The sequence below is a fragment of the Protopterus annectens genome, chromosome 5.part1 (genome assembly GCF_019279795.1).
Source record: "Protopterus annectens isolate FY-2018-M chromosome 5.part1, PAN1.0, whole genome shotgun sequence".
In the NCBI taxonomy this organism is placed as follows: domain Eukaryota; kingdom Metazoa; phylum Chordata; order Ceratodontiformes; family Protopteridae; genus Protopterus; species Protopterus annectens.
Window position 1 is genome coordinate 297,910,876 of NC_056736.1, and position 15,339 is coordinate 297,926,214.

Below are 15,339 nucleotides of genomic sequence, written 5' to 3' on the forward strand. Positions count from 1 at the left end.
TACAGTACTTGTGAATAGTACAGAACCCTAGACAGTGATGGAAGAGCAGTTGAAGCTTGAGGTGTTAGAGATGAAGTGTTTGTAGCAGGTGGTGGGATACATACTGCGCAACAGATGACGGATTGATGAATTAGAAAAGAACCTAAAGTAGGTCCAGTTTCAGAGGACATCAAATAGAGCAGATTGGTATGGTGCCGATACATGTAGAGGAACGTTGATGGCTGTATAGTCGAAACATTTTGAGATACACAGGAAGAAAGGAAGAGGAAAGGAGGTCACCCACCAAAGAGATGGATGGGTTGGATGAGAGAAAACCTGAAACTATCATGCATGACTGTCAAAGACAGTTGGAAGCGGGCATTGCATTGAGTAAAATTGCTACAGTTGACACAACACCCTGATCTCATATAGGAAATGAGGCAAAAAGGGGAGTTGATAATGATGATGATTGCTGTCATATTATCCTGTGATTTACAAAATCAATACTCACAAACATTTCTCTGTATAATGTCTTCATTTTAGAAATCATCTTCAACCACATTACAATGCCCCATGAATCCTTATTTTGCCAGGTTCACATATATCATTTACAAAGTCTCTTTTTTCACAAATCATTCTTCTACTAAACCTTCAAATACCCTGCAATCTATATTTGGCAGTACCCGTCACCTCAGGCTTAATTTCTAATAAGTACACTATCAGATTTATTTTAAATAAATTTAAATTCCTCTTATCTACAACTTCCAGCTGTCTATACTTTCTACACTACCCTGCAAATTATACAGTTTCTTAGTGTGCTTATCTGGTCAACTAATATAATTTTTCCAAACATGTACTTAGTTTCATCTCTCCCCAACAGGGACTCTGACTTAATCTTCTTAATATTAAATGTACTCCTTATTTCCACTAAATTTCTTTCCTCCTCCTCCTCTTTCTTTTCTTTCCCACTTCTTACTTATATTTTCCCTTGTCATCATGTTCCTTTCCTAGGTAAATTCATCTTTAACTTATCTTTAACATGCCTCAAAATGTAAGGATCAGAAAGATGCCAGGTTGCACAGCCTATGAAATTTGCATAATACTTGGCTACAACCAAAAGTATATTTTGCATTCGTCTTTGAGATTTGCTCTACTTAAAAGTGCTCTCTGAATAGAAATACATTTCATTCTAAGGTCAAATTTTATCAATAAAAAGCTGCAGAAAGAAACTCAAAAATATTGAGTAATTATGTATTTTAAATGGAAACCCAGCCATGTGATCAGTCCAAAATGGAAAGAACATAACTTTTTAACCCCGTAATTATCAGCTGTTTAACATTAAAATGTTTACAAGTCTGGAGAGAGCACCTCTATAGTCTGACCATTTAAAACCAGACTACATGAAAAATTAGATTGATAGCCGAGGTGTAGTATCTTGGTACCTGAGACACTCAGAATCAAGTCAGGCAGGACAGAAAATAGCCTTGTACTGCAAACAGACAGCAAATAATTAGTGGATGTTATTGGCACAAACATTCCTCTGCATCACCATCAGCAGCGGCAGTGGAATGTGTGCATCACACCGGAGGGTTGATGTGGTCCATTATAAATTTTAAATGGCATGCATTTTAGAGGCTTTGCAGAGTCATTTTAGAAAACGGAATTATTCTGTATTCTTAGCAATAAATAAATAAATGTTCTTTTTCTGGTAAGTATTACCAAAGCAACAGGAACAATGCATCTGAATGTGAAATTGGTGATCATGACTGCTCTGATCTTATTTCACTAGCAGAGCAACAAATCAACATCTACACTAAGCTACATAATTTGCTTCACACAATATATGGATATCTACGGCAAAAACTTACATTCTGGAGCTCTGCGAACTCCTTCTGGTGCGACAAAGTATATTTTGTAAGTAAAAGCCTGGATGGGAAGCAGTTTTTTTAACATCTTGTGGTATTTCCGTACAAGACTGGCTGAATTGCTGACATAAAATATATAACAACTAACTGTTACAGCCTTCGAACCATGCTTGATAATTTCAACTAACTGTGAGAGTATTAAGCATAAAACAAATAGCAACCAACACTTATTCTCCGATAGACATGTAGATGTAGATAGACAGGTGCAGACCCACAGACACATGCATGAACAACAAATGTAGATCCATGGTCATACATTTACACACACACACACACACACACACACACACACACACACACACACACACACACACACACACACACACACACACACACACATACACACATACATGCACACACACTTTTTGTGGCCTAATCCCTTTGGAACATTTTCAGGCTTAGCACAGGGGCACTGGAATGACAACACGGTCCATGAAAATCCAAATACCTCATAGTAGCAGTATCATGAAAACATTTTCAAAACACATTCCATGACTTTAAGATAACATAATACAAGTCAGAGCTAACAATTTATATAATGCACAATAATGAATATTGTATGAGGCTTGATTAGCCCTTGGAATACTATGCACAGTGTATACAGGTGCAGGAGAATGGAAGAGGATATGTGGGAGGAAACACGACTGAGGAGGGCTGGAGGAAAGAAATGAGAGATGATACAGGGATAATGGAAGGGTGGGTGGGTAAGAGTCAGGGGCATACCTCTCAACCTCTAAGCACAAGAAATCGGGACAAAGCCGAGAATAATGGAGAGACAAAGGGACAACAAATAAGGATAGATATTGAATATCGCTCCTATAAATTTAAAGAGTTGCTAGCATACCAGGATTTATATGAACTTACATATTATGAAGGATATAAAGTCTAAAATTCAAATGTATGTCATAATTTAGTTATTGCAATCATAACTGATTTGCCATAATAACACAAATTTTATGAGGAACAGACCAAAAATATGAAGCAGAAATCAGCCATTGTGTGAAAATCTAGGCACTTAAGAGGTGTGGTGAGGGGAAGAGGTTGTATAGGAATGGATGGAGGGAGAGTTGAGCTATAACTCTTATGATGTGCGGGTCGGAGCATGTGATTGTATTATTTTGGCTGTACTTAGATTATTGTCACATAAATAGACTTTTAGTTTAGATTGAAACTTCAGAAAGGATATCTGTAAGCATGTCATTGGTAAAGGTATAGAGAACATTTTTAGTACCTTTACTTGAACAGAATCTTTGTGGTAGAGGAGAAATTATTCTGTGGGCCTGTAGAAAATCAGTGATCTTGATTTAGATATGCTTTTCAAATAATTGGCAAATAATGGGAAGAATGGAGATTGAGCAGAAAACACTGGTTTGGAAGGTTTGGAGGCCTTAGGAATGGGCTTGAATATGGTTGCTTTCCATTGGGGCATCATGTAACTATTTGTTAAGCAAATATTAAATAGGTGGTTAGAACAGCTGGATGATGAAATCCAGGCAGAAGGAAATAAACTAGAAATGAAATTCATCTAGTCCAGTGGCTGCATCAGTTAGGATTTTGCTGAAAAGGAAAGCCATCCCTTTAATCATGTTTGTTTCTAAATAAAATGGAGGAATGAGCGAGTCTGCAATGGGGAGTATTATAAGAACTAGGGATGGTGGTCATATTAGCAGGAAGAGAGGAGAATTATTCAGGAAAATTATGGGGAGATTATGATTTGGAATCATATGCAATGGTCCCTTTATGCAATGCTATCACATGGGCCTCATCTTGTTATTTTGTTAACTATGCCCCATATTGTTTCTGGTTAAAGAACAGTGTAGTTTGTGACTGTATGAGGAAGTTGGCATTATGCCATCTAGCTGCATGTTTGGCGAAATCTGTTACCTATGTGAAATGGAGCCTGTTCTTAGACAGAGAGATGTTTTTAAAGTTGCCAAGCTTGTTCATTACTTTATATAGGAGTTTATGTTCTTTGGTTATGATTCCACTGATTATGCAGCAGCGTAAAGCTTGGAGATTTTATGAACTTGTTTATTTTGAAGGTCAAGTAGATAGTTGGTGAGTTAGATGGCAAGAGCAATGAGGCCTTGTTTGACAAGGTATAGAGACTATTTACTTTGTTCATTCCTAAGGTTATTCATTTTGTTGTGGGGTATAGAATGGAAGACAATAAGTAACAGAGGGGGTTTATTCTTTTTAGTGCAAGTTAGTGTAAAAGTGATTGTGCAATGGTCACTGATCCTGAGAGATAGGATGGACTGGTTAGAGATGAAGTTGGTGTTATTTGTTAGGACTATAGCAAGGAAAGAGTGGTCACATATTTTAAAGTTCAGGCTGGTTGGCTCCTCGACTAGTTAGTTGAGAGTGAAGGTATCTAATACATTTATGTTTGCGGTTCTCAGGAGGTTGAAATTAAAATGTCCCACAATGAGAAGGATGGACTTAGGGGTGGTACGGTTCATTTTATCTTGCAGATTGGCTGAGAATTTATTAAGGTAAGTTGGAGGCGCTGGTAGATTTCAGTAATAGTTATGTGTGGGGCTCTTTTTTCTACCAAGGTTAATGGAAAGCTGTCTGAGGTACTGACTGCCTAGTAAAGAGTTTTGGGTGTGAAGAGAGGATTTAGGGTTTTAGCAGTGGTAGGGTTCTAGCTCTTGCCTTGTTCAAGGCCTATTATTGAACAGGCATGTGTGGCCTAGGCAGTAGACTTTAAGGTTAGGCTTACACTGCTCAGCTCAGGATTCAGGATTCTGTGATAGTGAGGATGTCTGAAGCTTGTGTTATAAGGAAAGCTTATATATATATATATATATATATATATATATATATATATATATATATATATATATATATATATATATATATATATATATATATATATGTGTGTGTGTGTGTTCTAATTTGCTGAGCATGGTATTAGCATTGTTAGTGGCAGTTTTCAGTATATGGAGGTTATTTAGGGCTTTGATGGGTCTATAGGCTACAGTGGGATAAGTGAGGCCTGGACTTGGTTCAGTGTTGACATAGATTAGTATTAAAGGAGCACAGGTACATACTAGCAAAGCAATCATGAGGACCATACAATGCCTAACCGTATACATCTTTAAGCAGACAAATTTAAAAGTTCTTGCCTTTTCAAGCACTTAATAGTGCTCATCACCAAAATTTTGCAGGATTATAACCTTGGTGTAAATGTGTGTCTACTCAGCCAGTCGTCAAGAGTACCCTTAAAAGTATCTAAATTATTACTTTGTTTGGCCTGTAGTGGTAACTTATTCCATTGGCTAGAAATAAGTTGAGTTAAGAACTGCGTTCTTCAGCAAGTATTGTTTATTTACTCATGTAGCTGTAGGTCCCTAGTGCGTGTGTTTGTAGAGCAACTGGTTTTGCAGAGAAATAGGATGTCAAATAGTACTGGGTCTTTTGTGGCTCAAAAAGTGTGACATAGATCAACTCAGAGCAACAGACAGGCTACTGAGTATAAGCAGTCATGTCAATCTATTGGGGTAGTTGACGGATTTAAGTTCTTTCATTTTCTTGGTTAGAAATCTTTGGAGCCTTTCCAGTTGAAAGCTATGATTGGATTTGTACATACCAAAGTGGGCATCATATTCAATGATGTATCTGAGAAGGGAAGATTACAATGGTAGATTGACTTCTTTAGATCTTGAAGATATTCCCTTGGAAATTAGCTGGTCCAGATAGACAAATTTCCTGATTGTGGTGGGTCCATGATAATCAAATGAGAGAAAATTATTTACATAAGTACCCAGGTCTGTTATGACTGTATCTGTCTGAAGAGGGTATCATTTATAACATATGCAGTTGGAACAACCTTTCTGCCAAATGCTACTATGCTGCACTTTTTAAATTCATTTTGAGATTACTTTGATACACAATGCATAGGCATATTTCAGACCTTGCTGGAACTATTTTATATAATCTGATGAACTAGGAACCATTTTGCATTCATCAACAATCTTGGTCAACGACACTTCTGGGATATTGGTTTGAATAAACAAACAAACAAAAAAAAAAGCAAACAAAAAAACCTGTAGCTGTGTTGCCAAAGAGACTACCGGTAAATCCCAAAAACAAGCAGCAACAACTTGGTTTGAATGTCTACAAAATAAATGACAAACAAGATGCCTGCAAGTATATGCCAAACATGAGGATGTTTAATAAAGGTGCAAGACAGATGTTGAATCTGAGGAAAGTGTGAAGTGTGAGGGTGTGATTATTTATTTATTTTTTGTCTTCGCTGTGATAGATAATAGGAAGGTTGAGTTGTGTGTGTGGCACAGGAGAACTTTTGTTGAGAGTGTTGCTTATATGCAGTGTTTGAGAGTGTTTGTCCTGGAACAATGGGGATGTAATATTAATGGGTTTATGGTAGTCAGATAAATGTTTGGTGGGGTAGATGATAGTATTAGTATGGCTTGTATATGGCTAGGGATGGAGGGTGTATTTAGACATGTTGTTGAAGTAAATTAGTAGGGTGCATTGCACTAATGAAGTGAGTGCTAAGGTTTCGTGGAAGTTAGACATTATTATAATTATATGGTATGTGAAGGTGGGGTGAGTAAGAGACGGGGTGCATAGATTGATAATAAGCTATAGGATGATGCTGTTAAAGAGATGCTTTGAAGGAGGCTGTATTTGATTACATGTTGTTGCTATATTACTATACAATAGGGGTATCTTGATTCTTTAAGGGGCTGTGGAAGTATAATAGAAAGTGGGAGGAGAAAAAGTATCATATTAATGCTCTGTGGGTGGAGCAGCTGTGGAACAGAGACAGCTAAGACTTTTTAAAGTTTAAGTGAACATTTAGGAACTGAAGCAACTACAGAAGCTACAGGCACATAACTTGTTTAAACTTCTGTTTAATTGGGCACACAGTATGCTGACAAGCATTGCAGAGTAAAACAAAATATACTGAAATGCCAAAAAAATACATTCAGATAGGATATATAGTGGGGGTTAGGGAAATTCCAGAAACACTGTTCAAGTGCAAGAAAGTAGATATTTATACTGTAACCCAAACAGCAGTACACCTTTATTAATGTAAGAAAGATTTACTTAGAAGAATTCTAGCAGCAAGGTTTCACTGATGTAGTAGGAAAACCAGACAAGCATGATCTGTACCTATTAAAGCCAGGAACCACTAGGATGAGTGGGTCCAGCATTGTAGCAGATGTATGTTTTTGCTTATGCACTAGAAGCTGTAGCAGGGTACTGCGGTGGTGGTGCTGCAGTAGCGTTGTTGCCTCACAGTAAGACGTTGTCTTGTTCGATTCTCAGCTAGACTGTCTTCTGTGTGGAGACATGCGTGAATGGGCGTACCTTCGTTGAAGGTTGTGCGTCAGGGCCGGCCACATGGCATGTAAAAATCTACTGACAATCATTAGCGGACCGGAGTTCACTGTGGCGACCCCTAACTGGGAAAAGCCGAAAGACACAACAACTAGAAGCTGTAGCAGGCAGGTGTGCACAAGGATACAAGCACCTAAGAAACAACACTGCCATATCTGCTGGAATATACAGGAGCCAAGGCAAGATTAAACACCATAACGAGTTAGTTCTCTGTCTTAGCAACAGCATAAGTATATAGCATTCTACCTGATTGCTTACTTTGGGTGTCCATTGATGTATATAAAAGTGTTTCATATAATTTTGTTGATTTTATTAATATTGCTTTTACACCATGACAATCAGAATGCCCAGGGCAGCTTGACTTTTTCTTAAGCCTTATGTTACCTTCTGAGTAGTCCACATAATGTAAGAGGGATCACGGTTCCAGTGCTGCTAACACAGACCCACCAAAGTAAGTGCAACAATAAAATATTTGATTCAGGCTTTGAGAGCAATAGGTTGGGTCACAAAAACTCACTTTCCTATGGTTGTATGTTGTCCTACTTGGGATACTTAATTCAGTTTTTTTTTGCTTTCACGGGTACTCAAACCTTTTTGGATGTCTTTATCAGATTCCAGTCAGTAACTTATCTTTCTTGTAATGTCACATCAGTTTTTATTTCTGTTTGTCAAGGCAGGAAAGCTACAGTAATGGTTGCACACATAGACGACATACTGTCATGATCTTCTCCATCTGTCTTTACCGCGTAATTGATCTTCAGCCGTACGTGTTCATGATACTAAGCATGATCAGTAAGTAATGTAATTAAATGGGTTAGCATTACCAATGCAGCATTGTTCAGTAAAAGAGATGCAATGTTCTAGTCTGCATATTCTCAGTTCATGGTTGCGATAATATGAAGTGTGCATCTGTCACCTTTACTGGAAAACGTTGGCCTCATATTTGCATGTGTGTCTTCAGTTTAGCAGTTTATGAGTATCACTGAATGGATTATGTGTGTTGAGGTTGGCTTGTCATTCACGGTGACTGGAGTGCGTAGGGCAGAGTTCAGTTTGCCTTTATGTCTGCTCATCTTCGTTTGTGTGATATCACAACCACATTTGGTAACATAATGTAAATGCTAATGTAATCATGAAATGACTTTTGAAATGAAAAGGGGTGTGTGAAGTGTCAACTAGTGTTATGGCACTTTCAAAAGGACATGTAGGAATCTTATGTAATGTAGTGTGCCCTGCTCATGTTATTTTGGTGGAAGTTACGCCGTAAAGGTTGGTGCCAATGACGATGATTTTGCCAATTCCTCCACTTCCTACTTCAGAACCCAGGTGATCCAAAATATGATTTGGACTTCACACACCCCATTTCAGTGTACTACAAAGTCGTTTCATGATCACATCAGGAAGAACCCCAGGTTACAAGATCTGGTTGCGATAATACGTAGGTACCAAATATTTACTGTTAGGTAGCCCAGGAAGGTCTTCAGTATTTTGCTATGGAACGGGGTCATTAGTGTGACTAACAAAGTTTATTTTAACTCATGACATCAGATCTCTCCAAATATGCACCCAGTTTATTTCATTTAGAGCTGCAGATGACCTCACTGTCACATGTTAAGCAGAGCAATATTTTTCATGACATGTCAGGTAACTTACATTTGATGTAGCTCTTTTCTTTGGCTTCTTTCTTGCTAGTCGAAAATCTGTTTAACATAACCTCATACATTTTTATTCCTAGAGTTTGTCACATTTTAATTTACAATGAAAGAACATTCTTGAGAGGAACTTACAACAGGATTGCAGACCACTATACATGCTTTGCTTGCAATGACTTCAACAATTCAGACACACTTTTTGGTAATCAAGCCATTTTTTTATGTAAGATTTCTATAAGTTAAACACAAAGTTATCTTTCAGGATGTGTATTTTCTATTTTCATAAGGTCTGCCCAAGTTTCTTATCACAGATTTTCAGAAGTCACGAAAAGGATTAGCTGGGATTAACACAACACAGTGAGTTGTGACTGCTCTGAAATTAATGATCTGAAAAACTTAGCCTGTTTAGTTTAATTTATTTAGAAGCAAACAACTGTGTTTTGAAAGAAAAATAAGTGTAACTTATTCAGGAGTTTTATTTAAAAAAATGCATTTTTTTTTTCAGGATTAACGACTCGTAAACAAAACCTTGAAGATGACTAGTAATGTACAACACAACCATAGCTACGTGATCACTGTGGGAACAGAAACTCCAAATTCTAGTAAGACAAACAAACATTCTACAGACATCGCTGTAATAATCATGAATCAATACTATCTTCCACTGATGTACTGTATAATAACTATTTTTGGACTGTTTGGGAATATCACTGCCATTTCTGTGTATGTCCTGAAGATGCAACCATGGAAAAGCAGCACAATTATATTGTTAAATCTGGCAGTTACAGATATTCTGTATCTCTTAACCCTTCCTTTCCTGGTTGGTTACTACATCAGTCAGAAATGGCTTATAGGAGATTTTATGTGCAGATTTGTTCGGTTTGGGTTCCACTTTAACCTATATGGGAGTATCCTCTTCCTGACATTCTTCAGTATATTCCGATATGTTGTTGTTGTCCATCCACTGAAAGCTCATGTAATTCAGAAAAGACAGTGGGTCATCACTGCCTGCTTTGTTGTGTGGATAATTACATTTGCAGAAATCTTGCCCATTGTAACTATACTTTCAGTAACAGATACTAATAATGGCACGATTCTCTGCCTTGACTTTGCCAGTTCTGTAGACATATGTACACTACGAGCATATAGCTGGAGCCTAAGCATTCTGGGATTTTTCATACCATCAGTGATTGTGTGCTTCTGCTACACAAGAATCATTTTTACCTTAAGGAAAGGCTTTCATGCACAGTCTTCGCAGAAGAAAAAAGCACGCCGTCTTGCTACTGTTATTTTAATAGTTTTCCTTTTGTGCTTTCTTCCATTTCACATTCTAAGAGCACTTCGTATTGAAAGCCGCCTGCAGCCACCTGATTGGCCATATTCATCCCCGATTAATATTGCCTACATTGCTTCAAGACCCATTGCTGGTCTGAATACATTTTTCAACTTAATCCTGTATGTTTTAAGCGGTGACAATTTTCAGCAAGCGCTTATTTCTCTTTTGAAGCGTAACATCCAGGAAAGTTGAAGGCTACATTGTAATTTTAATATAAGACTAATCAGTCATTTGTAAGAAAAGACTTTAGTGAAAAGTGTATCATTTCCAACTGAATTTTGTAAATAGTATCTGTGGACATTGCTGCTAATGGGACATATCCAAATACTTGTGCTATGAACTACTTCTGTATTTTGCAAATGACATAGACTAACACTAGTAATAATTCTTATGCAATCTGTAAGGTAAAAGGTTTCTGTACTGTATTTAATTTAAAATCAATATTTACTGCATCTCACCTAAGTATAGTAATGTTTGTTATGGAATAGTCTACAAACTACTGGATCCCTAATGTTAGCTGAGGAATTAAAAATTAAGTCTTTGGACTAGGGAAATCATGTAATCTTGCTGTATATGCTTATGAATTCCATGGTCACATACAGAGCTGTGACAAACTCACTAATGTATAGATTATTTGAAGAAGGATTATATGAAACACACTAGTATACCTGGAAAGTTGGATTTTATGAAACATACTAGTTTTCAATAGAGTGTGCCACTAACAGCTATTATATTTGTTACAGGTGAAGTTTTACTTGCCCAAAGAAGCAGAAACTATTCATTCTTTCATTCATTCTGTCATGACTTATTGAATTCATTGAGTGATTTTTGGGGTGACTGGAGTCAATCCTAACACTCACTGGGTACAAGACAAGGAACTAAATCTAAACAGAGCCATGCACTCAATTATTCTCACACAATATGTACACCTACAAGCAACTTTTAAGATCTATTCTTCAGCTACAGCACATCTTTTGATAGAGAAGAAAAACAGACTGCCCAACAAATATCCTCCTGGATACAGGGAGGATGTGCATATTTCCCAAAGAGAGCCCTGCAGCTAAGAACTGAAATGGAAAACCATGCAGTGTGACACAACAAAGGATATTTATGCATCCTCAAACATAAATGTCTGAGAGAGATAATGGATTCATTTATTTATTTTCATTTATTATCTGTGGTAGAACACTAATTCCAAATGACCATTTTCAAACACAGCCTGGGAAAAGCTCATTAGACTTAACAACTCCCTTGTTTTTGTATATAGATTGAATCTACAGTGAGGTAAAATTTTTGCAAACAGGTTTCACATGGATATTTTTTTCTTTCACCAATCATTTGTTGCTGTGGACTTAGGTTACAAAAGTTAAGTAGCATGGGCTTAAAGTCCACAAAAGATATTTTCTCAAATTTTATTTGCAGTTATGAATGACGTGTCATCCAATATGCTTTCAGGGCAGGGAGTTCATCTTTGATCTCTTATGGAAGATCTGAAGCAAAAATGCTAATTGCTACTTAACAAAATCATTTATAATACATTTACAATTGCAACTTTAAAAAACAATATTTATGTGCATGCTGTCTTCATTCACAGCTAAATTCTATATAATGCTACCAACAATAGGTTATACAGATAATTACATGTATCTTTTCATAGCAAAACATAATTTAGTTTGTAAGAAAAATGATATGATTTACAAAAATTGAAGTGTCACATCTTGCCTCACCTACTAAAAAAAATGTTTGAACAAGTTACTAACTGCTTCAGTCGTGACAGTGTTTAGTTGAGTTCATTGGGTTATAGCTATATAAGAACATCTATTTTAACTGCTGCTTGTTGTTAAAGCTAGTTAACCCTTATCTCTACATGTTTACATTTCCTTCTACATTCTCAGTTTCTTCACCTTCTTCACACACCTTTGTACTACATTCACAGTTCATATAATAATACTGTTATCATCTGTTTTCCCTACTTTTACACAGGAGATTTTTTTAATAACAGGATATACATCAGATATGCTCATCTGTCATCACATTGCATATTCTTTGTTATTATGGAATTTGAGTGAAGGGTCTTATTGCAATGTTTTTGTGTATATAAAATTAACCTTTCTGTTTTTATACCTGAAACTGTATTTGTACCAACTTGCTAAAGATTTTGTAATATGCATATTTCTAAGCAAATGCAGCTCGGCTATAATATTTTTGCAAGACTTTGCATACTTTAATTTAAACCACTAACCATTTTGCTTAACTCTTTGTCGGGAACAAAGGCAAGTACTAGGCTTGCTGCCCTCGAGTAGATATTCAGAGGGGAAAAAACAGTGTACAAATGATATAAAGAGAAATCCTTTCTATAGAACAGGCTGATAAGAGCTAGAACACCATAGCAGAGAAATAGAAGGCAATTTTTGATATGAGAGAACAAGAGGAAAAATTGATGTCATGTTATACTACATCGCCTAAGAAATAAGTAGTGACAGTCATGTACTAGTATGTCCCGTTGTCTATTACATGATGTACTAAGTGTTGTCATCAACTAATAGCAATTACATGGCAGAGAAATAATTCATGAGGCTGAAAGGTTTGCAAACTATCGTGTATAAAAGTAAGTGGCTAAGAGGCTTGTGATGTATGTAGAAATGTACACATATTTCACATATATGAATATGCAGTTCTTTCTTGTCAAGAATATCAGAACAGTTTTCATAATAGCCAATATATAGTATAGTGAGAAATTCAGCCCTGAAGCAGAGGTGGTTTGCTGTATATACAATATACATTAATTTGTGCTCATTTTATATCATGCAATATGTTCTAATACTCACCAAGTAGAACAGAGTATAATTATCTGTGTGAGCCATGTTTAGAGTGCATACCTCCACTTATGAAAGAGTGGAATGGATAGTATGCTATGAAGAACTTACTCTAGGGACACATATATGGGTTTGTCTTAACATTAGTCTTCCTTAATGATAGAAATTTTGTATCTTTGTCTCTAATAAACACAGGCAGCCTGCAAATGGTTAATCTCCCAGGCTACTGCTTGTAAATGTTTCATCTATCAAGCCCATCCTTACACTTATAAAGGGTACTAGAACTTGTAAGAAATTTGGGATTAATGGCTAGGCTTAAAAAGGCCTTAGTGTTTATTAGCCTAGTACACACCGATGAACTTATGAACAGTAAGAAAGGAGATCACGCACAGGGAAACCAGAGCCAATGCAAGCTAGCTAAGATAGACTATCAAGAATAGGGTTAAATGTGGATGCAATAGCAGTTTCCCATTTACAGGTGTAATGTGTAATCATGTGGATAAATTAATAAACAAACCACTGTCCCTGCTTCTTCAGTTGGTTATGGATAAGGTGGATGTAAAAGATCTGATGGCACATATTAAATGGGACTTATTCAGCTAGACTGGATAGAAGTTATATTTCACAGGACTGTGTTTCTATCAGAAAGATCTGACACATATACAATGAACATTTCAGTTCATTGACTGATAAAAACTAAAATAAAGATATAGGACAATGAAGTAAAAATAATATTCCGCCGCTTTCCTATTATCATGTTAAAAAAAGAATGGACATTGGATATCTAGTGAGTGAAATAAAATGAAAATTATGTTTGAAAATAGGGTAGAAATAAAAGAGAGAAATATGGGAAAGAAGTAACATGAATTATTCAGAGGGGATTACAAAGATTAATGTTTTGCAGTAAAAGAGGAACCTGACAGAACAAGAAGAGGAGCAACTACAGAGTGCAAAAGGCAAAATAAGGGAGTATTTGGATAATGTGCATGTGTTTAGAAAGGTTGCTGTTAAGCATCTATTTTAATAACAACTGCAAAGGACAAAAAAGAGCTTTTAGCACAACAGCCAAGGCAACAGAAAGTAGAAAGGTATGTCGAAAAACTTAACAAGCCTATCACAATAAAAATAACCAGAGATCCTATAGGGGTATTAAAGATACTTTGGAATTGTTTTGAAAATTTGTGTAAAACAGACGAGTGTGGAAACCAAGAAAAGGCACAAATGGAAATTATTATGGAAGACTTAATTATGCCAAGCTTAGAGGAAGATCAGGCTGAACAATTAATAGATAAGATAGGAAGAGAAGAGATAACAGTGAACTACGTACCTACATGTGAGTTCATTCAGTAGTACGCATCCATAGATCTAATTTCAGTTGAATATGGACATGGATGAACTTTCTTTCACTTCATACATTTTTTACATTTCTTTGATATACTTCCGTTAGTTTATTTTCATGATGTTTAATGTTTAGTTACCGTATTGGGGTCAGCAGTTGGCATAAAGTAACATTATCAAGTTGCATGGCAAAGACAGAAAGATAAAGGTACTGTTCATAAAGGATACCAGCAGCAACCTGCTCATCAGTTCATAAGACATCAAAGGAATATGAGAGGAGTACTTCTGTCAGATTCTGAATGATGAACATCCCATAGAAGCTGCACTGCTCCACACAGAGCCTATGTGAAAGCTGCACTGCTCCACACAGAGCCTATGTGAAAGATGAAGAAAAAGAAAGGGAGCCCGTGCTAAAAGAACAAGAAAAATACTAAAGAAAAAGAAGTCAGAGAAAGCAGCAGACTCAGATGAGGTCACTGCAGATATGATTAAAATGTTGGGTGACTTAGAGATGAAATGGCTATTGAGGGTATTCATAACAGTAAAGAGGGAAAGACATTTCACCGATGACTGGTGAACAGACATTCTGGTGTTAGTGTACAAGAATAACAAAGGAGACAATGACAAGTGTGGGCAGTACAGATGTATCAAACTTCTGCCAAACTGCATAAAAGTGCTGGAGAGGTTGATAAATTAATGCACAGAGTAGGTGAAAGTTAGATGGAAGAGGAACAGTTTGGATTCAGATGAGGGTACAACACAAATGATCCAATATTTGTAGTGAGACAGGTAGTAAAGAAGAAGAAGCTATAGATGGGGAAAGACACCAAATGGGCATTCTTATACTTGGAGAAAGCATGTGGCATTATTCTAAGACAGATGATTATGGCAGCCTTGTGATGGTTTAAAACCCAGAA

At 36.5% G+C, this 15,339-nt stretch overlaps 2 protein-coding genes across 3 annotated transcripts in view; both read left to right on the forward strand.

Annotated features, from left to right (window-relative positions):
- Nucleotides 1-15,339, forward strand: part of LOC122803389 (2-oxoglutarate receptor 1-like) — a 714,924-nt gene that overhangs the window by 671,820 nt on the left and 27,765 nt on the right. Inside the window, exons 1-2 of one of the 2 annotated variants that reach the window (XM_044072985.1) lie at nt 9,020-9,134; nt 9,438-9,534. The gene's annotated coding sequence lies outside the window, so the exon portion shown is untranslated. Of the gene's footprint in view, nt 1-9,019; nt 9,135-9,437; nt 9,535-15,339 lie in introns of those variants that run through there. The other variant, XM_044072984.1, reaches the window with a different exon arrangement.
- LOC122803390 (2-oxoglutarate receptor 1-like) lies at nt 9,545-10,772 on the forward strand. The gene has a single exon (XM_044072986.1). The coding sequence runs from the start codon at nt 9,576-9,578 to the stop codon at nt 10,458-10,460; it is 885 nt and encodes a 294-aa protein (XP_043928921.1). The 5' UTR covers nt 9,545-9,575; the 3' UTR covers nt 10,461-10,772.

Coding starts and splice junctions, on each gene's coding strand:
- LOC122803390 (XM_044072986.1), top strand. CDS start 9,576: ATGAATCAATACTATCTTCCACTGATGTACTGTATAATAACTATTTTT.